At 37.8% G+C, this 25442-nt stretch overlaps 1 protein-coding gene across 2 annotated transcripts in view; it reads right to left on the bottom strand.

The window, feature by feature from the left end:
• The window catches only part of ESR1 (estrogen receptor 1), a 276934-nt gene that overhangs the window by 74761 nt on the left and 176731 nt on the right, over nucleotides 1–25442 (bottom strand). For both annotated transcript variants that reach the window (XM_055311110.1, XM_055311109.1), the window contains exon 6: nucleotides 5097–5235. In XM_055311110.1, the coding sequence (XP_055167085.1) occupies nucleotides 5097–5235 (139 nt within the window). The remainder of the gene's footprint in view (nucleotides 1–5096; nucleotides 5236–25442) is intronic.

The following is a 25442-nucleotide window of genomic DNA, read 5'->3' as shown; positions in this document are numbered from 1 at the left end:
TGGGTAGGCTAAGCACGCCAAGGGTAAAATTAGCCTTCGAGCATATGACTACCAGGAAGGCTCTGAACTACCAGAATCAAGATATCATGGGTTGTCATCAGGGAGTAAATCAAGCAATAACTCTTTTTAAGTAGACTCAAGATAGGAAATACGTCCTCTGTTCACAAATGTGGGATGGCAACCCAGCAGGTTTTTATATTCCTGTAATCACTAAACCCCATTTACCAGCACTGACATCTGAGTAATTACAAGGAAAGACTGGGGCAAATTTTATCCTCCTGATGGCCTTGCAAGGCACAAGGTTTGAGAGCATGGGACAGCATTGCAATCAATCACAGATAAACCCTGTCTCCAGTTAGCAACCTTGGTAATCCATGGGTGATGGGACTACATGGGATTCCTGGCTTTCCTTTTTCCCTGTTTCTATGTAAAAGTAAACAGCCTATGGAAGAGGCTGACTTTTCAAAGGTTGTGTCACCAAGCCTGAGCTAAAATTTAAGAAAGGAAGCTAATGCTCATTTTGAGCTTACCAGCAGCGGTCAGTTAGCTTTGAAACTTCGGGATTTCTACAGTTTGTTACCAAAAAAAAATGTGTACTGTGTACACTCTGATGGAAAAAGAGCAACAAGAAGAGCAGAGTGATTTATGCTAATTAGAGAGTTGAATGTTATCAAAAGGGTTAGGAGCCTGAATGGTGAAAACATCAACAGCGTTCTCTGCTATCACTCGAAACCATCTTGCAGGTATCTGGAACTTCAAATGGGCTGCTGATCACATATTTGTTTTTGTTTTTTGTTTTTTAAGATTTTATTTATAAGATTTTATTTATTTATCCACGAGAGACACAGAAAAAGAGAGAGAGAGAGGCAGAGACACAGGCAGAGGGAGAAGCCGGCTCCATGCAGGGAGCCCGACATGGGACTCGATTCCAGGTCTCCAGGATCACACCCTGGGCCAAAGGCAATGCTAAACCACTGAGCCACCCGGACTGCCCAGATCACATATTTGTTATGCATAGCTCAGTGCCATCAAAGGGATCCATCCCTCCAATATAAGGGGTAATTTAATAATATTGAAATGTCCTAATATTTGGGTGCATGCTAATTAGGAAAGTGTAGAGAATTTTATAACATAGGTCAAATTTTATTTTTTGTATTCTATATTATTTGTATAATTTACACTTTTTTATGTACTTTTCTAATTACCAAAATGTACCTGAGTGTCTTTTTTTTTAAGGTTTTTCATTTTTTTATTGGAGACACAGAGAGAGAGAGAGAGAGAGAGAGAGAGACAGGCAGAGGGAGAAGCAGGCTCCATGCAAGGAGCCTGACGCGGGACTCCATCCTGGGTCTCTAGGATCACGCCCTGGGCTGAAGGTGGTGCTAAACTGCTGAGCCACCCGGGCTGCCCCTGAGTGTCCTTAAATGCATTAAGATCTTGAGAAGTTTACTCAATAGTGGGTCTAGTTATGGGAAAAAATAAGAATTAGGCTTATCCTTGTTTGGAATTCAGAAGCTGCAGAACAGGTTGGTGGAGTATAAGCAGAAGGGTATGCATAAGCCAAATGCATTTAGTAATTGCAAAAATCCTCTCAAAACAGACAGATTTTAATTTCTGCAAAATCTTTAAGGGACCAAGCCAGAAATTGATGAGCAGCAATGAATAAGGAGTGAGAGACTTCGATGCCAAGAGAAGCTGAAATGCCCATCAGAAGATGTAGACTTTACAGACTACCACTAGCCACCAGGGTGACCTCAGCCAGTGAGATTAACAAACACTTACTGAGAATTATAGAAGACTTTGTACGTTGGAGAAAACAAAAATATGAACAAGCTCTGGTTCCTGCCCACAGGAAGCCTATGAGTTGGTGAGGAAGAAAAGACACACAATCAGTGTATACATGGTGGAACGGGACTGGGAGCAGACCACACACAAGAACAGAGGCCAAGGAAAGATCCTCTTTACCTGCTGAGGAGTGAGTGTGAAGGGTTTAATGGAAGAGTATATGTGAAATGCGCCAGAAAGAATGGATAAGTTGCTGACAAGGAATCCTAAAGGCAGAGGACCTTTGAGGAAAACTTGATGAAAATCCTGAAGTGTGTAGTTATGTTTATGCCTCTTGAGTTGAATTCAGTAACTGGGTGTTTTTAGCCTGGACAAGAGCTCACTAAATTCACTTAATCCCCGTCACTGCCTTTTGGACTCACACCCACTGGCCTTCCTCATTCACAGCATCTGACCGTCTCTGCAGATGTTTGTTTAGAGAGTCATAAGAGAGAGTCATGATTATCAAGATAAGAAGTCTAGACAGTTTCTTTTAAGGAATAGAAAGAGCCAACTAAAGGTGAGTCAAGAAGCTTCAGTGCCCATATGATGTTGATGTCACAAACACAGAAAATAAAGAAAAAGAACAAAATGGATAAAGAAGATAATGCATTCAATGAGGGATATGGTGAATCTGAAGACCTTATAGGGCACTGAAGTAGAAGTCTAGAAGAATTGTTCTCAATCAGGGTCAATATTGCACCTCCCCTCCTGCCACACACACAGGGCATGTATAGAAATGTCTAGAGACATTTGAGGTTGTGATCACTGGGGAGAGGGAGTGTTATGAGCCTCTAGGAGGTAGGGTCCAAGGATGCTGTTAAACAACCTAAAATGTACAGGATGGTCACTATGGGAAAGAATGAACCCGCTAAAAATGTTGGTAGTGCAGAAGTTGAGAAATCTTGGTTTAGGGGAGAACTTCCAATCTGGAATTGAAGGAACAGAGGGAAATGAGAACTTTCATTTCATACTGCAGTAAGAAATTTGAGAGAGCATTAACCACAATGAGAATGCATGGAAAAGAAAGAGAAGCAGGTAGTTGGGGCAGCCCCGGTGCCCCAGAGGTTTAACGCCGCCTTCAGCCTGGGGTGTGATCCTGGAGACCTGGGATCGAGTCCCACGTCAGGCTCCCTGAATGGAGCCTGCTTCTCTCTCTGCCTACTCTCTCTCTCTGTGTTTGTGTGTCTGTCATGAATAAATAAATAAAATCTTAAAAAAAAAAGAAGCAGGTAGCTGACAAAATCCTAAGCTATATCATCACCTCCTTTACAAAATGAATTCTTTGAGATGGAGTAATGTCACAAATTGTTTCACATTTATTTTAAGTAAACTCTCCCCCCACCATGGAACCCAAACTCATGACCCCAAGATCAAGAGTCATGTGCTCTACTAACTGAGCCAGGCAGGTGCCCCAACCCTTTCATATTTAACATGCAATGACATGATGACTTTTCAGGAAGTGTGGATCCAAGAAAAAAGATATGGATGAAATGGGGCATCATGGAGAAGATCAGTTATGAACATCCAAAAAAATGAAGTATTAAAGATACATTCCAGTGTGTAGCAGGGAAGCATTGTATGTAGTCTGCAAATTTGTTATAACTCAATCACAGAACCACATGACTGTAACACAAGAAAATTAAGAAAGAAGAAGTCAGAGGAAGAGGAGGAAGGGACAGGGAGGAAGAGGAAGAGGTGGATGAGAAGAAGAGAAAGAAAGAAGAGACAAAGGAAACAACAAAAAAAGGAGTGGAAGGGGGGGAAATGGCAAGACAAGAGAAACAAGGGGAAGGGAAAGAAAGGAAATGGAACAGTAGAGACAACCTCTAAAAGACACAGAATACAGTGTGAGTGCAGTTCTAAGGAGCAAGACTAGTGGTCATCCCCCAAAATTTGGCTAAACTCTAATATGGGAATCTATTCCACAAGCAGCAAAATCTGCTTCTTGAACAGGATCATCACTGTTTTTCTAAAGCCATGAAACACAAAATGAAAAGCAGTAACCAATACTTGTATAATTCTCCAGTACTTAAACTTTGCTGTGACTCTGCTCCAGAGGACTTGCCAGGGGTAGGGAAACCTGGAGTGAGACAAGAGATGGGGAGATATTGTGGTGCTCCAAAACAAAGGAATATGGAAGGATGCATCACAAGCAACCTGGCAGCCTCGGACTGCTGAACAGAGGCAGAGGAAGTTTGCAAGAAAGACTTAGGAGATGGTCCTTTACCATTCAAATTGTTATGTGGCCCACAAATGTGAGGTATGCCTGGAAGCCAAAGGAGGCATCACTGACCAAGAAAGAGGATGAAGAACATGAGCACAGGACAGAGGCAGGATAGTACTGAACCAGGTAGATCTTGAATTCCAATCTTAGTTTCACCATTGGCTAGTTTGATGCTGTCTGCGAGTAGCAGAATGACTATGAAACTTGGCTTCTTTCTAGTCATGTGAGACTGATAAGCTTCTCAGGTGTGCTATGATGTTTAAATGACATCAGGTATATAAAATATTGAACATAGTGACTGGTGCCAAGGAGGGACTCCATCAGTGATAGCTGATGTAGCATGTCTAAATCCTATTTCTTTAAGCAATGATCCCCCCAAAAAGGAAACAATAGGACCCACATTCTAAGTCAACTGAAATACAATACATTAAATAAGGTAACATATTTGAAAACAGAGATCTTCACTTTTGAAAATAAACAAGTAGCTTTTATGAATTCATAGAACTGGATGTGGCCTTCAGAATGCTGGTCAAATTTCCTCATTTAACTGATAGGAAAATTAGAGAAGGAAATGAAGAGGCTATTGTAGTTTGGGTATACATGGGTCAAAAGAGACCTTAGTTAAGGGGGGATATCCTTTTTTAAAAATATATGTAACACAAGATGAAGGCAAAGTTAGAAAATTAGAGTCCACAGTTATATAGATTCATATATACACACATACATAGTGTATATACATGCAAACATATTTTATATGTATATGTACCTATAATATGTAAATTATATATCAGAATTCCTCTAAGGATGCTTGATTATTGATGGCCTAGCATCATCTAGCAGATGTTATCCTAGAGATATCTAGCAGAAAGTTGTCCTTATGTTTCCGTGAACTTCTCTAGACCACATCTCCCAAATTCACTCCTTTGTAATGTAAACATATCAGACAAAGTTCTTGGGTGCTTCACGGAGTACTGAATAAAAGTTTTAGGAATAAACTGGTGATTATAAAAGATGTACTTCCCCAAGCTACAGCCAGGTCACTTACCTGTCTAGGAGCAAGTTAGGAGCAAAGAGGAGCTTCCCTGGATGCTCCATGGAGCGCCAGACAAGTCCAATCATCAGGATCTCTAGCCAAGCACATTCCAGAAGGTGGACCTGATCATGGAGGCTCAAATCAACAAAGCCTAAAACAAGACAAGAAAAGCTTGCTGACTTAAAATTAAAAGTCATCATTACTAGTGAAATGAATGCAACTGGGGATTTGAACTGGTGAGGTCTGTTTTCTAATACATTGTATGACATGTAATGGAAGCACACTTAATAGGAAAGTCAAGTAACTTTTTTTATACCTAGTATATCAAGGAACTTTAAAGTAGTATTTAAGTTTCTAAGTACCTTAGTGTCGTATCTATAGAAATATACTAACTTATACAACCCATTTAGTTTCCTATAAAGTTCTGTACTTAAATAATGTTAAAACTTGTCTAAGATCTTTTGTCTAAAAGATCTTAGACATCTTTTTTTACTTAGACATCTCTAATAGCTCTATGTGATTACTATATTTCACTTCTGATTCAGTTGAATATATTTACGTACAAGAAATTTAAACTACTGGCCTTAAACCAAACAGGAATTGGAGCAAGGGCAAGACCAAAGTCACTAAATTTCTATTTATTTGCTTCATCACTAGGCCATGCTCTTTTTTTTTTCACACTGTGTAAAAGAAAGGCTAATGAAACAGTACGTGTAAATAAATATCTTGGGAGAAAATGAATCAGATGAATAAAGTGACATCGTAAATACTTCTGGTAATAAACACTAATGTGTCCTTGTTTGCCAAAGGCCTTAATGGGAGATGAAAGCTTTTCCAAATCAACACTAACAATACGGTGGATGCCTAATGATAATAACAACAACAACAACAACAATAAGCAGGAGTAGAAGGGGAAAGGGGGAGGAGGAAGAGGAAGAAGAACAGGAAGATCAATTTACTGAGCCATTACCATGGTCTTGAAGCAATGCTAAGTATTTCCTGCACATTTTCTTTTCTTTATTAATACAATAACTCTAAGAGGTAGAAATTGGTGGGGATGTCTTTTTACAGGTAAGAAAACAGATGTTCAGAGAGCTTATACATTTGTTAAGATCAGAGATGAGAATATAATCTTCAGAACTTGTGCCCTTGACCACCTCTTACGAGCTGCAATTAATTATAGAATTTGGATCAAAAACTAAATAAATACAACCACACAAATGAAAATCTGCCAGAGTGACAGGCATTAAATGAACAAGATGACCATAAATCTTGCTGCTTTCCAAATCAGCTACCAGTCATATCACAGGCTATATCCTTCCTCTCTCCCTCTGCTTTCAACCCTTTGTTCTCAGTCATCCATGAGACTGGTTCTAGAAATCCCTTTTCCTGTGTCCTCTCCTTTATTCATTCTCACTAATTTATACTATTATTAGCTACATAATGGTTATGTTTATAAAAAGCCAAAACATAAATTTATTTCTCAAAGCAGTCAAGGATGAATGGTTGCCTACTGTATCTTTCCCTTTGGGGGTCTTGAAGCTACCACAGGATCAGCACTAAACAATTAGTTCATCATTTCTGATACACGGATGGGCCATTATTACTACTAAATAAGTGACTATCCACATCGAGAAACCCCAACTAGAGAAAGATCTCAGAGTCTATGACCCCCCTGCAGTCATCATCCCCTAATCAAACTCATCAATTCTATCTTCGAAGTAACACTAAAATTCTTCCTCTCTTTTCTATAGTCCCACTGTTACTACTTTAATTCCTAAGAGTCTCTCACCTTTCTGTCTGACTTTTATAACTCAGCATAATTATTTTGACACTTACCCGTGATCTTCCATGCATGAATAGCTGATTCTTTTTATTGCCCATTGTGTCGATATATACAACAAATAAATACAATTTGCTTATCCTTTCATTGGACATTTAGATTGTTTCCAGTCTGTGGCTATTACAAATAAAGCTTTTATGAGCAATCTATGTACTAATTTTTTGTATGAACATACGCTTTCAGTTTTGGGGGTAAATATCTAAGAGTCCATTGGCTGGATCTTACAGTAGATGTGTATTTCACTTTTTAAGAAATTGTGAAATTGTCCATTTTCTATTCCCATCAGCAATGGATGAGAGCACTAGTTGCTCCCATCCTCATGGAGAGTTGGTACGGTCAGTCTTTCTAATAATAGATGGTCTAGTAGGTGAACAGAGGTATCACACTGGCTCTGTGGTTTTAATTTGCATTTCCCTAATGACTAATGATGCTGTGCATTTTTTCATGTGCTTCTTCTAACAGATAGCTATCATACATTATATTCAAGTTAATTATGCAAGTATCTGTAAATCCTGCTAGGTTTTGTATTCATTAGAAGCACCAGATGCATGATTCTATCAAATTCTGCTTTTTAAAATCCAATTTGTTGCACCTTTTCCTACACCAATTAATTAACCATTCCAAGGCCCATAACAGTGTAGACTTCCTCAGAGCAGGTGTCTTCCCATTGGAAAAAGTGGGTCTCACATAAAGCAGGGTTTGCAACTGGAGAAAAAATTAGTAGTTCTGTTCATTAAAGAAAAAAAAACTAAAAGATTAAAAACACAGTGACTGGGTTTCAGGACTCTTGGATAGAAAAAGGAACGGGTATCTGTACAACCTGCAACTATTTGCCTCTAAAGTACACTGGGTCAAAATGGACTAACCTTGTTCTGGAAGAAACACTGCCTGAGGAAATGGGAACTGTTTCTTTCTCTCAATGCCCAATGTCTAATGGGATAAATTGACTCCAGTAAGTAGTACTTAAAAGGAAAGCTCTCAAGGAAGTTTTAATTCTATAAGATTTTACCCCAATCTTTTGGGTAAAATCTCATAAAAGAAATGTAAATGGACATTGTCAATTAAACTCACTTTCAGAAATGTTAATATTCAAAAGTGATGTCTTCTGGGGCACCTGGGTGGTGCACTGGGTTGAGTGACTGACTCTTGTTTTCAGCTCAGGTCATGATCTCAGAGTTGTGAGATCAAACGCTGCATCAGGCTCTGCACTTAGAGTGGAGTCTGCTTGAGACTCTCTCTCTCTCTCCCTCTCCCTCTGCCCCTCCCCACCATGCTCTCACTTGCTCCCTTTCTCTTTCCCTCTCTAAAATAAAAAATAAATCTAAAAAAAAAAAGTGAAGTCTTCTTTTATGGCATTCGCTGTTTTATATGGGAAAAAATATAATCACGTGATAATGTCATCCATGATGACACGTACACCACACTCTCCAATACCTTCCAGAAACCTCAAACAATCACACAGGATGAGATTTGGAAGTATCTTTCGAGAGAACCACAGCTGGCCACATAACCACTTGATTTTGGAAAACCAAAGGAGTATTTTCTGGTAGGAGCCTTACATATCAAACTGAATCATACTTTTTAATTCTCACTTCAAAACTTCAGTGCTATTTAAGCCTGACAGTTTTAGTGGTCTCTTGGGAACCTCAGAAGCTCACCATAACCATTTGTACCACACAAGTCTGGTGATTATGAAATCTTTCTGAAATATGTCTGTTAGCAATAGTTTTCAGTCTGAGTCCAATAGAATTGCTAGGCCCTTCTGTTGAGATGATGTAGATCTCTCAAAAATAAATGGTCTCTTTAGTTCTCTTTCCCAGCTATGCATACTGCCCTCAGAAAGGGTCACTGAATCTCTTGCATAGTGTCCTCTGCAAGTTCCTGGAGACAGCAGTGGAGGTCCAGAGATGACTATCAATCCACCTTCTCAATGAATGTGAAGACTACTGAAGACTGTTCATTAAAGACTCTCAATTCATAGCCAATGGAGGAGACAAATAATGTACTAAATCCCAAATAAAATTATATTATCTATCTATAGACATCGAGTTTCAACCCTTGGTTATTTTCCTTATAAAAAAGAGGAATGATCTAATGTGCAATTTCAGCTGGATCTGCTATAATAATTTAGAGACATTCAACAAGGTCTTTCTTGAACACTTGAAAGTGTTACCAAATGAAGATGGAAGGGAGCAGCATTTACAGGATATGGATAGAGGCATCAGTGACAGATATTTTTATGGGTGACATAGTGAGAGATGATTCACCTCCCATCACTTGGGGACTCCCATTTTAGCGACAGTGACAGTGAAACATTCACAGATTTAGTAATAGAGTATCCTGGGGATGGGCTATCCTGGAAACAGAAACGCCTTAGCTCCTACTCCCCACCCACTGTGTGAGCAAGGATCTAATGAAGTTGAGGGAGGTCTCTTTCCCAGAGAAATAACCCCCTATACATACAACCAGCTTATTATCTCCAGTTTCATCATCACATAAATACATTCTATCCTTCTGTCCTCCATTATAAACTGTTTTCCCTCCAAGATTTTTATCTTAGGTTTAACTGTGAAGAGAGCTCATGACATGTCCTCCTCCTTCCCTTGGGGCTCAGGAGATCCTAAACCCTCTTTACCACTCTGTTGGAGACTGCAAAAAAAATTACTTAATTTGCCTTGGCACACAGGCAATCTGTCAAGCCTCAGCCTCCCTTGTGGGGTACAACAAGGCTCTCAGAAATGACACTGAAAGTGTACTGAGATCCTTGAGCAAAACGACTAATATAATATGAACACTTGTAAAGTTCTGCACTGCAGTGAGGTAAAAGGTAAATCACAGGTAGTTGGTTCCCTTAGTAAATCCGCTGGAAAAAATATTAGTTTCCTGACCTTCAGAAAAAATTAATCATGTTCTCAGTCATACAATGACCCCAGTGTTCTCCAGAATGTCATTTATGAAATTGCCTATTAAACTCTTTTTAGATTGCTTTAATTCAACAGAAGATTTAAATAATTCATCTCTTCCTTTGGATGCCAAAGATTCAGCAAAGAAGGAGAAGAGGGGGTGGGCGGAAAAAGAAGGAGGGAGGGAGAGGAAGAGTAGGCGGTAGGGGAAAGGGGAGAGAAGAATGGAACATGAGACTGTAGCATAAAGACAGCTACAAGCTGAACAAAATTTGGGATTTCTGGGAGAAAGCCTATAGAACAGATAATACCAGAGGAACCGAGATCCCGGTTCAAATGCTAAGCGGTCCGCATGCTCTTCATTTGTAATTTTTTCTCTTTTTCTTCAAGAAATGGTCACCTGATGTCATACTATGGACATGTGCCCCATGGTATGATCTCCCACCTCAAATAAAACCTTAGATTCTCCTTTTATGCAGTCCCATTATAGAGAGACCCATTAAAACTGTGATTCCCATTCTGTACCACTTTAAGCTATATCCAATAACACATAAGCACTGAAAAATTGTTTTAAGAAACGAGCTGAATCTATTTAAATATTGTCATGCAACACTCTGACCAAATATATACCACTGTTACAAACTGCAATAAATGGCAAAAGATTATCAGTTGTTTAGAAATATTGAATCACAATGCAAGAGCATAGGCCTCTCCCCAGCCTGCTCTACATCACCATGTCTGTGTGTATTCAGCTTTCCTCTGCTATAATAAAGGGGAGTGTGCACAGGCCCCCTTCTGCCATAATACCACTTATCCAATGCTCTTATCACCATACTAATAGACATCCACCTTGCCAATACCAAGCTGACATTTTCCTGAAGCTACAACAGCCCTCAATTCTCAGGCCTGAGTATGAGGTATTTCCAACTTGGTATTTTTTTTATTATCAGGAGGATACAACCCCCCCCCCATCTCATCCTCCCAACGGAATGAGGAGGATAAAAGTAATGAAAAGAGTATTAGCTGAAGAGTCAAGTAGGCCTGGCTTGAAATTCTTCTGTGGCCCCTGGCCAGTTACTTAAGATCTCTGAAAGCTCTTCCCATCTGTAAAATGCAAATGGACTGACCTACCACTTCGGGTTATTGTAAAAATTAAGGAGTTGCCAGATGTCCCCGAGTACCAGAGTCCTATTCAGTGAATATTTCTTCTCCTTCCTATTCATCCCAACAGGCCTGGAACTTCTTCCTAATAGAAGGGAACACAACTTTTACAAAGCACCAAGAGAAATGTTTTGTTTCAAAATATTTTAGATTTAGAGCTTCAAACTTAAATTGGGCACTTTGTGTTTGCCCTGCCTAAGTCATGTTGTGTTTTCTGTTTATATTTTGCTCTTTATTCATACACAAAAATAACCTAATAAAAAGGATAAAAGACTTCCTGGACATCAAACAGCTCTTACAAAACAACATTTTCATGATTTAAAAGTGGAAGGAACAAGAGCATGTGGATTATATTTCTCCTAAAATACATATGCAAAGAAATGAGAAAAGAAAGCACGTTTGGGGTTTTATTACACTCAAAGCATTTCAAGATGTTTAGCAAATCCAGAATGCAGCTGTATTTGTATACCCCCATATAAACGGTTGATGGTTTTCTACTGCACTCAGCAGACTTCCACAGTGTTTGCTGCCCTTATTTGCCTTGAGATAGAATGAAACTTGCCCTGTGGTGACTACCTGCCTTGGGAAATAAAACAGTGTTCTCTAGGCAATGCTCAGCAATAAAAACCAGTGGTAAGTAAAGAACTGAATGTGAAAATTTTGATATTTTAAAAATATGTCACATTTAGCATAGTTGACAGCCAATTAATGTGAGTAGAGGTTGAACAATTCAGGACAGAGTTTTAAAAGTAAACAGAAAAAGTGCCTTTTAAAATGAATGGTGTATATCTTGAAAATTGCTTATTAAGATGATCATATGTTAAAAGAATTGCAGATGATATCATGATATCTATATAAATCCCCAAACTTGCCAATCTTGACTCTGAAGACTGACAAAAGTACCATGTTCTGACATAATATAATGAAGACATTTATGACATCATCACCAACTCAACTGTTGTTTAATCTGTTTTTTTTTTTTTTTTAAGATTTACTTATTTGAGAGAGAGAAGAAAGAGAGTGCATGATTATGCAAGTGAGGGGAGGGGCAGAGTGGAGGAGGGAGAGAATCTCAGGCAGTCTCTCCACTGAGTGCTGAGCATGGACTCAATACCACAACCTTGAGATCATGACCTGAGCCAAAATCAAGAGTTGGAACCTTAACTGATCAAGCCATCCAGGCACATCAACCATTGTTGGACTTTAACCACCATCCCCCACACTATATTCAAGGAATTACCTCCCATATAACACTCCTTCAAAAAATTATTAGACTTACCCATGGAAGCATATTCAGAATCTACTTCAAAAATTTTCTAGCATTGTTTCCCTGCTCTGGACATTAGGCCATATTTATTCTTTAGTTACCATACATGTTTCTAAGTATGTATTTGTGTGTGTGATATACTATAGGTTACATTTTACTTACCTACCTACCAATATTATAGGTTACATTTTATTTACCTACCAGTATTTGATTATTTTTACACATCAACACATAGGATATGAAGAAAGTATATGGAAATAAATTGTGTCTGATCTAAAGAGGTAATTATAGAACATCTCTGATTAGTAAGAAAAGTAGAGCTATACTGAAAAGCACCTCAAGGATCTTAAAATTTAGGATTATATATTGTAGCATATGTAAAATAATTATAATGCAAAGAAGTAAATTATTCTTGATCATAAATAAAACTTCATAAAATATTTCCCTTAACCTTTCTTTAGCAATTTCATTGACAACACCCTTAAATGGTCAGACACCTATTTTCTTATTTTTCTAAGGCTGTACATATCTTAATTCTGATCATGGCAAGTATGAACTTGTGAAATGGTGAATATTTTCTTTATAAAAATGATGCTTTCAGTTTTGAATATGTCATTGCATCTTTAGGAAAGGGTAGAGGAAACTACTGGGCTGCATCCCTCATGTAAGCATTTATTCATTCTGCAAATTTCTCTCTAAATTTAATAATAAGGAAAGATTTTCCCCTTCTAAAGACCTGATGTGCTCCTTTTGCTGGAAAGTAAGACAACAGAGCTTACTACAGATTGCATGTAGCCCTACTGTTAGGAAGCATGGACATTAATAGAATATTCAAAGGCAAAAACAATTGTACCTGTTTCCTTGGATAATTACCACCTTACTCTTACTTTTTCTGGACTTATTTTTGACTGTAGTATTGAATTACAATGCACCTCATATATCAGACTTTGCCAAGTAGCTAGAGAAATAAATCATTAAAATATATGTTTGCTTTTACACACACATAATTATCCCCCCCTTTTTTTCTTTCCATTTAACAATAAGTAAGTTATATGATGACAGATAAGGAAGTGGTTTGTCAGAAGAAAAGAATTAATCTTACAACCATATCTGATTCCAAAAAGAAAAATAAGTCAAGACTTTTAGATATCAGGATCAGATGTGGGGATCAAAAAAAATGTCCCTCAGAGAAAACAAAGCAGATGGCAACTCTACCTTGTTACCAACCCCATCTGTATTACACTCAGAGCCTTGGTTTATGAAGAGATGGTTGTCATGACAATAAGCATTTGAGAAGAGTTCTGGAGAAGCTGATGGATTTAAGAGTGTCTCCTAGTTTCCCAATTTTTGAAACACACACAAAAAACCATTCCCTCCAACCACCAAATAAACAATTCTATTACTTCTTATATTGGCTACAATTATTCTCTATTGACAGTATACATTTTTTTACTCTGTCTTGTCAAAATCCCCCTTGAAGGGACAGAAAAGATCTTTACTCTGATACAGCACAGCATGAAGGTAAACTAGTCTTTTATTTTTATTCAGCAAGGGCAACAGTATTAACTCTAGCTTAATTTTTTTCCTTATAAGCTCAAAAAAATCAATTTTGGCTTAAATGCAGAAGGGGAAAAGAGTAAAAGAAATTATTTTCCAGTTTCTGAGAGTATATTGCAAACTAAAGGAGGAAAAAAATTAATAAACTATAAAGTACTCAAGCCTGTCCTTTGACGTGCTTGGCAAATGCACAGGAAGGCCAGCACTTGGGAGCGGCACTGGGTTCCCTCATAAAAAACATGGATTGGCTGTGTTTGAAAAGTCAACAAGCACTTGTACCTTGGAACATACATTTTTTTTTCCTGTCTACCTAGAAGCAGACCTACAGAAGCATTTCAAATACTATTGTCATTGTCATCAGCATGAGTTTTCCGGATAACTGTATGCTCCCGGGAAACACTACAAATGTCAACACAAAGACTGAGAGGGGAGCAGACAATTCTTTTTAAGCAAGTCCCTCAAACAAATGGACAATGATGATTTCTTCCCACCACCACCCTGCCTAAGCCCCTCAATGGAACCAGAATTGATGATCATCTTACAGTCTTAGGTTTCTGACGTACATACACACTCGTTTGCTAGAGGAACACCTGTTATTACTAATGACCCAGGGACATCTAGTTCTAGAATGAATTATGAGCAAAACAGAGGCTTATTCTCTCTTTGTTTTACTTAAATTCAGAATGTTAAAATGGGAGTCTTCCAAAGCAAAAACACCCAGAAGTAATAGAAATGCTGAGTATCAAATCACATAACAATACTGCCTCTGAGAAACAGAGAACAAGGTACAGGACCCCATACCAAGAAGGGGTTGGCAGTCCCAAGTCTGAGGCCAGTAGGGACCTGAGAGTCTCACAAGCACATAGGCAATGGCTTTAGAAAAGTTTGCTTCCTCCCTTCCAGTCTTCCCACAACTCACCTCTTACATTCTTACCATTAAGCTACACAAATTTCAGCCCCAGAGAGAACAAACAACAAAATAAAGGAGAAAGAATTATTTCAGCCTCTTCCATCCCAGAACTGAAGTCACTTATCACTGATCTTATATATACCACTGTAGAGAGAGGCCATAAAGAAATTAGAGAGCCAGAGATTGTTTTCCTTTAACCCATGATGGATCCTTCTATGAGCACAACAGATCTTGCCAGGCCATTAAATAACCATACTAAAAATAAAGTAGGTAGCTAGGAGAACCTATAAGAGAGATTCTCTAAATGCTAATTACCTTCAAAGCAAGAATTATTTCATTTCTTATTAGTTCAACATGGCCCTTGCCTTGGTATTGGGTCCTATCAACAATGATGACTTCCTAAGGACTGCAACAGGAACCACAATATTTTCTCATAAAAAAAACTATTAGTTTTGTAAAGCTGCTATAATAAAGTACCACAAACTGGTACAAAACCAGAAATCAGGAAACAATAGTCTGGAAGCCACAAGTCTGAAATCAAAGTGTCAGCAGGGCCATGCTTTCTCAAAGACATTGGGGAGAATCTGTTCTATGCCTTTCTCTTAGCTTCTGGTGTTGCTAAAAATCCTTGGCATTCCTTGGCTTAGAGTCATCACTTCAGTCTCTGCCTCCATCATCACATGATGTTCTCTGTATGTCTTTGTATCTCTTATCTTTTTATAAGAATACCAGTCATGTGGAATTAGGACACACACTAATTGAGTATGATCCCATTTTAACTTGATCACATCTGCAAATACTATTTCCGAGTAAGGTCAAATTCACAGGTACTAGAGATTAGGACTTCAACATATCTTTTGGGGAGATGCAATTTAACCCACAATAACAAACTGTAAACTTGTATCTCTTACATAGTCATGCTCAACATTCACCAAATGTCATTGAGCATCTCCAGTATATATAAAACTGGCATAAGGCTGGGTAGTATGCGTACAGAGATGGGACAACATTCTCATTCTCAAAAAGGTCATAATCTATAGAAGAATCAAGAAAAATGTCATAAGACCACGATGATATGTGTTGAGGAAAATATCTGAGCAGTGGGCACCTTCAATCTTTGAGGAAAGGTTATTCCTTAGGCTATGACATATGTTTTTCCCTCTTCCAAGTACACTCTTCTAATGACTTCAACACTCTCAACATCAGGATTAGGTGCTTATTCCTATAGTAGCCCTTCTCTGTATCAGGGCTTATTTGCTAATTCATATCTCTCACCAGATAGGAAACCGATTGAGCACAGACACTATGTCTTGAGGATATTATACCTGCAGGACTTAATGTAGTACTTGGTTGAAAAAAAAGGTCCTTAAATAAATATTTGTCAAATAAACAGCAGGGAAGAGGTAAAAAAATGAATGAATGTAAATGAGTTATCTTTTGCAATTTGAAGGACTTCCTGGAAGGTCTCCAATTTCTCAGTGAAGCAGAGGTGAGTTCCTCTACCCTGAAGAATAAGGAGGTGACATGGTAGGGTGTTAGAGGGGCATAGTGAAGAACTGAAATAGTTGCTGTGGAAATAGGAAGAAAGCATGAGCAAGGGAAAGATAAGAGAGAGACTGAAAGGGAGAAAGACAGAAAGAGAGAATGTGCTGGATGGGGAAGTAGAATACTTGGGAAATAGAACTGCTGGATTCTCCAATCTAACTAAAAATCAGTCTAAATAGGATCATAGAACAAAATATTAATGTATCTTTCCCTTTAACTGGAAAATTGTCCTCCTGAATATAATGTCACTTAAGTCCTAAAAATTCAGTATAATCTATGTGTAGACCCAATATTTTAAGGAGCAAAGAGTGAAATTTAAATACTCATTACATCTTTTTCCTACAAAGAAAAGTATTTAATAACATTCCTAAATATAGTACTCTTTGGAGTATTTAAAAGCATGAATTAATTACAGAAAAATTAATTGATTCACTATTTTAAACACCTACTATGTGTTAGGCACATACTGATTGATGTATGGGATCAAAAAAATTTAATAATCTTGGTCTCTGAAATCAAAGCTATCAGAGAAGACAATCCAATTAATAACTGATTGAGAAATAGTATCTAAGACCACATTGGAGGACAATCCAGGGCTCACTAGAAGCACACAGGACTGGTACCTAATCCAGAGATGTAAGACTTCCTGGGATTTCTAATTTGCATCTCGATAGCATACTTGATGGAAAGAGAGACACTGTGACAGAGGGACCAAAGGTATGGCATGACCCAGAAACTGTCTCTATACCAGACATGCAGGGGTCCAGAACATAGAGAGAAAAGTGGTCAGAAATATCAAAGGAAGCAGAAGCCAGGGGATACTGAGGAGTTTTGGCTTCATCCTTGAGGCAAAGATAAACCACTGGAGTGTTTTAAAAATAGGATTCTTGGCTAGGGTGAAGGTAAAGAGAATGAATAGAAAGACCCATTGCTGAATTAGCAAGGAAGAAGGAGAATTAACTGAATTTAACTGAGGGATGAAAATAGGGGGAAGGGTCAATGATCTCTTAAGTGTCTGGCCAGTGTGATTGGCCATGGTGGGCATACATAAGGAAGAGAGGGCTCATGGGGAAGGCAGTGAGCACCAGCTTGAATATGTTTAGTCTAAACTTCCTGAGGAGCAATAATGGAGAAAAGTCTTAATAGACTGCTGAAGTAAGGCTATAAAACAAAAACGTCTGGGGCAGCCTCAAGTCATCGATTGGGTATTATCAGCAAAGAGGTAAAAACTGAAATCACTGCGGATGGGTGGTACCATTTAGAAGGAGTATGCAGAGAGAAAAGAGGCAAAAATGTTATGAAAAATGCCAGTGCATCAAAGAGACTATTTCAAAGTAAAATAATAATAATAATAATAATACAGTATGGGGCTAGCATATGCTTTCCTTTCTTTGTACTTATTATGTCCAACACCATTAAATAGAAACTCAAAAAGGGAAAAATAAGCATCTGTTATTCTGAAAAAGATCAATTCTGGCTATGTATGTGACTTTTTGTCAAAATACTTTCAATAACAAGAATTCATAAATGGCATGAAATACTTTGTCTTTTGATCATTCCTGCCTAGGGTGATACAACATTTCCACATAATCAAATTAGGAGATCAGCTTCAGAAGATCACCTATGTCCCTCTCCTTTAATTCAAAAGGGTTCCTGAAGAGAGACAGGGGTCCCAGCTCTGAAGAGCCTCCTGCAGCTGGAGGCCTGAGTTTCTGTTCTCCCTAACAACCCCCCCCCCAACCCCCCGGGCCTCGTGAAAATGCACTTCAGTGGCAAATGCAGGGTTGTCTTAGCAGTGATGTCACCTCCTGCTTCCCAACAGACCTTGCCCCAGCTTCCTCTTTGAGGAGCTAAAAGTCACTGAGCTGCTCCAAGGGTTGCTAGCCTTGGAGCTGGCCATGCCCTCCCCTGAGGGGAGTGAGCAGAGCCACAGGACAGTTTTTTCTCACAAAGCTGGCAAGCAAGGTAATAGTGTGGAATAAAATTTGAGGAAAATAAAACTCAAAATTACTTTGTCTATTTTGAGTTCCTGGAACTAAATGAATGTTGAATGGAATTACTTTTTTTCTTCTTAAATAGAAGTTGTCTTTATTTGTATAAATTAAGATTAAAGACACTATCCACAATTTTGGAGTAGTCAGATTTCCAAACTACTACCTTACACTGTCATAAAACCAAAGGGAAGAATTTTAGCTATCTATCTATCTATCTATCTATCATCTATCTATCTATCTATCTATCTATCTATCTATCTATCTATCATCATCATCATCTATCATCATCATCTATCATCTATCTATCTATCTATCATCTATCTATATCTATATATCTATATCTATCTAGTTTCTCTCTTCCTACCACCTATGAAGCAGTTAGGAAATTCTCCAGGAAACAATAGACTAGAATTCCTCAGCACACTTCCAATATCTCTACTGTTACATTCAGCTTCTCATGTCTATTTCCAACTCAGAAAGAGGAACTGAGCCAGAATTGGAGATGGGCATGAAGGTGGTTCTTTTGATTCACAGCACAAATCTATTTCACATTTAGCAGTGAAAATATATTTTGTCTTCAAGATTGTAAAATCTCTTGTTCTAAGTATTTCAAACCACAAATAAAATCTTAAGATCACTGAAAAAAACAAAACAACCCCCCCAAACACAAACACACAAACCAATAGCACATCTACCAAGTTAGAAATAAAGTTTATGACTAGTTAGCAAGGCAGAGGAGTAGATTTTTTTCTTGAATACAAGGACACACAAATGCCATCACTGAAATGACATATATTCTTGTCTCTCTCATGATAAGATTAGTGATGGCCCAAGAAGAGAAGGAGCTTAATCCAAGAAATCATGGACTGGGCTCTGGTTTGCTCAGGCAATACTAGATTGAAGAAAAGCATGAGCAGAAGTACCACTGTCCAGGAAGACATATTTATGTTTCACATTTACATAAAGAGAAAATTGTTGGCCAACTTCTAAGAGTTCCATGTTTTTCAATAGGATTTTTAATGTTTCAAATGTAGAATGAGTTATGAAGATGCAGTGTGTGAGGGGAGGGGTAATGGGTTTTGCTGAGACCAGGTTTGTCACTTACTGGGTATATGACCTTAGGTGAATTATTTCATCTCTGGTGCCTAGCACAGTCTCTCTCTTGGTGTATGCTCCACAAATATTTTTTGAATGAATGAATAGCCCTAGGCTTCACAGTTACTTTATCTACAAAGTTGGAGTGATAATAATATCCCTGCACTATGTTATGGTAACAACTTAAAAGTATATAAAGAGCCTATCACATTGCTTAGAAAACACTGGAGGCCAACAAATAAATGGTCACTGCCGTTTAGTTACTTTTTTATTTTTTTCAAAGATTTTATTTTTTTAAGAAGTCTCTACATCCAACGTGGGACTCTCTCGTTCACAACCCCAAGCTCAAGAGTCACATGCGGTATCAACTGAGCCCACTCAGGCAATCCACTTTAATTAAAGTGCCAAGTATTACACAGAAGACAAATTTTCTTCCCATACCCTGATCATGAGTTGCACCATCTATAATGCATAGCTTCATACAGAGTTATGACAAGGTTCTTAAACATTTTTGTTCAATTTGGTAGTCTTAAGTCCATGGGCTGCTTCTCAGAATAAGGTTCTGGGGGATCCCTGGGTGGTGCAGCGGTTTGGCGCTTGCCTTTGGCCCAGGGCGTGATCCGGGAGACCCGGGATCGAATCCCACGTCGGGCTCCCAGTGCATGGAGCCTGCTTCTCCCTCTGCCTGTGTCTCTGCCTCTCTCTCTCTCACTGTGTGACTATCATAAATAAATAAAAATTAAAAAAAAATTTAAAACAAAAAAAAAGAATAAGGTTCTGAATGCATGAAATAAAATATTTAAAAATCACAAAATAAAACCAATTATACTGAAATCCAGTTCTTTTTTTAAAATAAATAAATAAATAAATAAATAAATAAATAAATATTTATGTATGTATTTATGAGAGAGAGAGAGAAAGAGAGAAAGCCAGCAAGCATGAGTGGGGGCTGAGGGGCAAAGGGAGAAGGAGAAGCAGATTCCCCACTGAGCAGGGAGCCTGACTTGGGGCTCAATCCTGAGATCATTACCTGAGCTAAAGGCAGACACTTAACCAACTGAGCCACCAGCCATCCCTGAAATCCAGTTCTTTTTAAGAATTCAGTGTGTCTATGGATGCCAAATGAAGAACCTTTCACAGGGAAAGGATGGAAGTCAATGACTTCTCAGGTGACCAAGGGCTACTGGTATTTTCATGCACATCACGTTACAACAGGAACCTCCTCATCCTTTCCCCCACTTTGCTTGGAATGCTCTCATAAAACTACTGAAAAGCAAAGAGAGTGTTACTAACTATTGCAAATGCTGCCTACATTTGAGATGAGATCTTGGGGAAAAAAGGTTGTAATACAGACCTAGTACAACAACTGCTGTTTAAGAACACACACAGGAGTTGGCCTTAATAACTCACTTTCACTGACTCACTTCATAAGCTATTAAGGGAAATTATTAATATCCTTATTTAACTAAAGAATGTGAAAATTCATCAGGATTTAAAGACTGAAGGTAAATGGCAAGTCTTTAAATAACAAGATTATTAATTTAATGAATTATAAAATGAATTCAGAATGTTAAAAGACACGTTTATTTACTCTTAAGCAAAATCTGGGATGCCTGGGTGGCACAGTGGTTGAGCATCTGCCTTTGGCTCAAGTCGCGATCCTGGGATCCTTGGATCAAGTCCTGAATTGGGCTTCCCGCAGGGCACCTGCTTCTCCCTCTGCCTATGTCTCTGCCTCTCTCTATGCGTCTCTCATGAATAAATAAAATCTTAAAAGAGAGAGAGAGAGCAAAATCTGTTAATAAGGAGTTATTCATGAAATAGGTAAAACTTCAAAAATATGTATTTCTCATCTTTCAAATCTCTCATAAAGATTTGTCAGATATGTGGAGTTTGTCTGGTATCTGACCCATACATGGCTAGCTGAGGACTGGCCGGGAAGACTAGGATGCCCACTCAACCATTAGCTTTGACATGACCATTATGAGGAGTGGCCATAATCTGTGACCAGCTTAGGTACCAATAGAAGTCAAATTTTGGACTAGAAATTTATAGGAAAGCCAAATCAACTCAAAAGCATACAGCTATGTGAAAGAATTCTGCTTTGCATAGAATAAAAATGTGAAGAACACCTATACTTTGAATGTGAGCTGACAGGAAGAAACAGATCTTAGTCAAAAATACATGGGGAATCCCAGATCATATGGGAATTGATTATACTTGTTTACACAGACCAGTGATATCATCTCTATCTGGAGTCTGCAAGATGGTGCACGATTAGTGACATGCTTTCAGAAAAAAGTAATTGAATGGTTGTTTGAAAAAGGTCTCTGACTCTTTTTCTCAGTCTTTCCCCAGTTCTAGAAGATACACTACCCTTCCAGTGTATGATTTACAGGGTCAGCTCTAATTGTAGACTTCCTAGAGAGAAAGATGCAGACTCTCTCATCTTTGCTTTCCCCAAAGAACTCAGAACTGTGCTTTTCACAAAACTGATATTTGGAAAGATTCTGAGTGAAAATTTGCAGGGAACTAAAAAAAGAACAGAGAAAAAGAAACAAAATCATGCTGATTTTATTGGCAACTATAATATCCTAATGGTATAATCTCCCAGGCTGGGCCTCATTATCTTTGTATGTAAATGGCATATTTACACATAAATTTTACCTAAACATTTAATATTCTCCCCAAATTGAGATGCTTCAGAGAAACAACAAAGATGAAGAGACAAATAAAAGTCCTCACTACATGGAAGAATCTAAAAGAAATAGATCGAAAGTAAATAATTTTCCTAATAACAAAATCCTAACAAGTAATGAGATGGACTAGGAATGCTCTCACCACTCTTGGAAAACTTTAGGGACACTTCCAAGTGCTCTTTTCCCTGCCCTTGGCTTTTGGTGGCTAGTTTTCTAATCTTTTCACGATGATGGCATCTCTAAAGCTTTTTCCATTTCCTTTTCCTTTCCTTCTTTTATTTGCATGGTATTCTCTTCTGCTACTCCATTATCCAATGGCGTTTCAGCAAAGTGAACACAATTTAAATTTTGAACTCTAAGAAAAATTTCAAATCACTTTTGCCCTGCTAAAAGCATAGTCAATGTCAAGAAAGAGGCAGAAAGAGGCACAATGGTTTGTTGAAAAATAACTCCAGTTCTTGGATCAATCAGCTTCCAGCAATCATAGCTACTCTGCACATTACTTCTCATGGCATAGTTTTATCTGAATGCATCATTATTAACAGTTGTAATGGGTTATATTTGTCCTCCTGAAGTTCCTACAGTTATAATGTTAGCCCTCTGGTATACTTTCTGTCTTCTGTCTCATTTTGCAATCCTGGGATGGAGGTAAAAAAAAAAAACATTCTTTTAAAAATATAAGTGTAAAAAGCATTCTAAATTTATTAAGGCTGCTACGAAAAGAAATGATCCAAACTGAGCATGAGGGTTAGTGTTTACACTTCTATAATGCTTAATTTCTATGTCTTGAATGATCTACCATAGATCCCTTCACTTAGGAGTTGATTTGTAAATTATATGCTAACTAAATAGATGAAATAAACAATTATAAGAAATTCAGAAAAAAAAAAGAAATTCAGGACCCAAGTATATATCAATACTGATTTCCCCCCTAAAACTGATCATATCTAATCCTATCAACTAGATTTGGGCAAAACAATAAACAGTGAGATGCTCTCCACATTATATTTTTGTTGTATTTTGACATTTTGTTTTTGTCTTGGCCAAGACTAGGAAGAGCATTTATATAGGAAGATACAGTATCTGTTTACAAAAAGTTCCTATAGGAAAATAAAGACATTGTTCCATAAATTCTATAGTCACTGAGAAAACATCGTCATTTATGAAAAGATATTAAAGGTCTTGATAGGAAAGGTCTTTTCTCACAGGACACTGCACTAGAGGTAGCTGCAATATTCGGTGTGATGTACTTAAGAGTGTGACCTTTGGAATAGATGACCTTGGCTTAATCCCAGCTCAGCCATGTCATAGTGGAGAAACTTTGAGAAATCTATTTAAATTTTCAATGCCTCAGTTTTTACATCCAAAAAGGAGATTTAAAAAAACACCTGCCCTAAGAAGACATGAATAGACATTTTTCCAAAGAAGATATATAGATGGGTAACAGACATATGAAAAGATGCTCAACATCACTCATTATCAGGGAAATACAAATCAAAACCACAGTGAGGTATCACCTCACAACTGTCAGAATGGCTAAAATCAACAGCACAGGAAAAAACAGGTGTTGGCTAGGATGCAGAGAAAGAGGAACCCTCTTACATGTTGGTGGGAATGCAAGTTGGTGCAGCCACTTTGGAAAACAGTATGGAGGATCTTCAAAAGGTAAAAAACAGAACTACTCTATGATCCAGCAATTTGTTACTGGGTATTTACCCAAAAGATACAAAAATATTGGTTCAAAGGGACACATGCACCCCAATGTCTACAGCAGCATTATCAACAACAGCCAAATTATGGAAAGAGCCCAAATGTTCATCAACTGATGAATGGATAAAGATGCTGTGGTATATATATATATATATATATATATATATATATATATACACACACACACACACATATATACACATATATACACTGGAATATTACTCAACCACAAAAAGAATGAGATCTTGCCATTTGCAATGAAATAGATGAAGCTAAAGTGTATTATGCTACGTGAGATACGTCAGTCAGAGAAAGACAAATACCATACAATTTTCACTTATATGTGGAATTCAATAATGAAGCAGATGAACACAGGAAAAATAATAAAGGGAGATATAAACCATAAAACAGATTCTTGCCTATACAGAACAAACTGAGGGTTGCTTGGAGGGGAAGCAGTGGGGGGAAGGAAAGCGGGAGTGGGGTGAGTGGGTAATAGGAATTAAGGAGGGCACTTGTGATGAGCACTGAGTGGTTTTCTTTTAATTTCAAGTTTTTATTTAAATTCCAGTTAGTTAACATACAGTGTAATATTTCAAGAGTAAAATTTAGTGATTCATCACATATTCAGCACTTAGTTTTATGATTTTGAAGTTTGTTCCCTCTATCCCTATTTTGTTGAGGATATTTATCGAGTGGATGCTATAGGGGCACACCTGGATATCTCAGTTTGTTTAGCATCCAACTCTTGGTGTCAGCTCAGGTCATGATCTCCTGGGTTGTGGGATCAAACTCGTGTCAGGCTCCTCACTCAGCAGGGAGTCTGCTTGAAAGATATCCCTTTGCCCCTCCCCTGCTCATTCTCTCTCTCTCTCTCAAAAAAAAAAAAAAAAAAAAAAAGAAAGAAAGAAAAAAGAAAAAACCAAAAACAAAAAACAAAGAACAAGAATGTATGTGTACTTTTTCAAATATTTTTTCCGCATCTACTGAGAGGATCATATGGTTCTTATCCTTTCTTTTATTAATGTGGTGTATCATGTTGTGATTTTCAAATACGAAATCACCCTCGCAGGTCAGAAATAAATCCTACTTGGTTGTGGTGAATGACTCTTTTAATGTACCATGGGATTTTATTTGCTAGTATTTTGTTGAGAATTTTTGCATCCAATGTTCATCAGGAATATTGGCCTGTAATTCTCTTTTATAATGGAGTCTTTGGTTTTGGAATCAAGGTAATGCTGGCCTCCTATAATGAATTTGGAAGTTTTCCTTTCATTTCTATTTTTTGGAACAGCCTGAGAATAGGTATTAACTTTTCTTTAAATGTTTCATAGAATCCCCCCGGGGAAGCCATCTGGTCCCGGACTGTTGTTTCTTGGGAGATTTTTGATTACTGATTTAATTTCTTTGCTGGTTATTGGTCTGTGCAAGTTTTCTATATCTTCTTGTTTCACTTTTGGTAGTTTATATGTCTATTTCTTCCAGCTTGCCCAATTTGTTGGCATAAAATTTTTCACAAAATTCTCCTATAATTGTTTGTATTTCTGTGGTATTGGCAGTGATCTCTCCTCTCTCATTTGTGATTTTATTAATTTGACTCCTTTCTCTTTTCTTTTTGATAAGTCTACCTAGGAATTTACCAATTTTTTAAAAATTTTTTTTATTTATTTATGA

Source organism: Nyctereutes procyonoides, unplaced genomic scaffold (assembly GCF_905146905.1).
Source record: "Nyctereutes procyonoides isolate TBG_1078 unplaced genomic scaffold, NYPRO_anot_genome, whole genome shotgun sequence".
Taxonomy (NCBI): Eukaryota; Metazoa; Chordata; class Mammalia; order Carnivora; family Canidae; genus Nyctereutes; species Nyctereutes procyonoides.
Note: the sequence above shows the minus strand (reverse complement) of the source record. Positions and strands in the feature narration are given on the sequence as shown.